The sequence below is a fragment of the Austrofundulus limnaeus genome, unplaced genomic scaffold (assembly GCF_001266775.1).
Source record: "Austrofundulus limnaeus strain Quisiro unplaced genomic scaffold, Austrofundulus_limnaeus-1.0 Scaffold11, whole genome shotgun sequence".
Classification (NCBI taxonomy): domain Eukaryota; kingdom Metazoa; phylum Chordata; class Actinopteri; order Cyprinodontiformes; family Rivulidae; genus Austrofundulus; species Austrofundulus limnaeus.
The window spans coordinates 2,674,922-2,676,518 of record NW_013952413.1 but is presented as its reverse complement, the minus strand read 5'-3'; the positions used below and the strand labels follow the sequence as shown (position 1 = coordinate 2,676,518).

General features: G+C 38.2%; 1 protein-coding gene across 1 annotated transcript in view; it reads left to right on the top strand.

The window, feature by feature from the left end:
• Positions 1–1,597, top strand: part of fstl5 (follistatin-like 5) — a 234,636-nt gene that overhangs the window by 89,710 nt on the left and 143,329 nt on the right. Inside the window, exon 4 of the mRNA XM_014002001.1 lies at positions 666–914. Within this exon, the coding sequence (XP_013857455.1) occupies positions 666–914 (249 nt within the window). The remainder of the gene's footprint in view (positions 1–665; positions 915–1,597) is intronic.

Sequence of the window (1,597 nt, the reverse complement as noted above, 5' to 3'; positions counted from 1 at the left end):
TGTTTATTCTTTATTATTATTTTTTTAAACATTAATTACTACAAACAGATTTGGAGTAATTAAATCGAGAAAATGTCCTCAGTTTCCGCACTTCATCAAAAATTAGTTACATCTGTTTACAAAGACTGAATTCTGTTCTTTCAGTTGTGTTTTATGTAGCAACGTATTTGTTTAAAGACTTGCATTTTCATATGCAAGCATTAAGTGCACCGATATTCAGCGTTTTCGTGAAAGTTTTGTTGTGGATTTGTCTCGTCCATTTGGACGTCTACAGCAGTGGTGCCCAATGCTGGTCCTTGAGGGTCATTATCCTGCATGTTTTAGTTGTTTTTCCAACTCTTTAGCATGACTTCATGTTCTGCAGGAGCCTGTTAATCACTCATTCATTCAAACCAGGTGTGTCAAAGCAGAGAAACAATTAAAACATGCAGGGGAATGGCCCAGAAGAACCAAAATTGGGCACCACTGGTCCGAAACATTGAGAGCTGAGAAATGTGTCATTTGGTTTTGATTTAAAAAAAAATAAAAATCCCGTCCTTGTTGGCAGACACATAGATCACTGATTTCAATCAACCAATATGTAACACCCAAAATGAGGGAAACAAAACAAAACAATGACTATATTGATGAAAATGTTGTTTTTATTTTTGTAAATTGTCTCATAGATTACTTGGGACATCCCGGTTACCCTGGTCCATGTGAACACAARTACTGTGGCTTGGGACGCCATTGTGTGGTCGACCATGGGATGGACCAAGGGGAGTGCAGGTGCTTGGATCACTGCAAACCACACTATAAACCCGTGTGTGGTTCCGATGGGAAGCTGTATCAGAACCACTGTGAGCTCCACCGGGCCTCCTGCCTCAGCGGACACAGGATTACCATCATGCACAGCGAGGAGTGCTTCTACAAAGGTAAGAAGTCGTTTTCCAACCGATTCATTGCGAAGTACACAAAGTCTCGTTGACCCCGTAAAACGAGGAAKTTGATGTGATGTAAATGTTTGCTGTGGCAGGCACAGGGCATTTCAATGTTAAGAGTTGTGCTGCAGCAGCCTCGTCGTCACAAACACTTCTTGTAGCTGTTAATAAAAAAAAATGAGAACCCATTGTTGCAAACACAACAAAAGAACATTACACTAATATAATATACACAATAATACAAACAGAATCATAACAAGGGGTTGTCTCTACTCGTAATGTAATGATAACCAGTGTTGCCAACTCTCTGTAAGGAAAGTAGCCAATGGCCGTCTTATAAGTGTAATTTAATTTACGTAATTGGCCATGTGCATGTAATTGTAGTGGACGCTGTAGGACAGAAGAGTAATGTTGAGAGAAAAATATAGGTGAGCAATAAACACACTGAATAGGTTTAGAAATACAAACTTGTCAAGTTTTTTCTCTAGTGTACAACTGTCTTCTTTTACTTAGATTGTTGTTTTGTTTTGTTTAACTTTCTAGTGCTGTTTAGTTTTTAAACATTAGCAGAGATTTACAGTAACTCAGTACTAGGGATGGGCGATACGGAGTAAGAATGTATCACAATAATTTCTAGGTTTTATCACAGTAAAGATAAGGGACGATAATATATATAT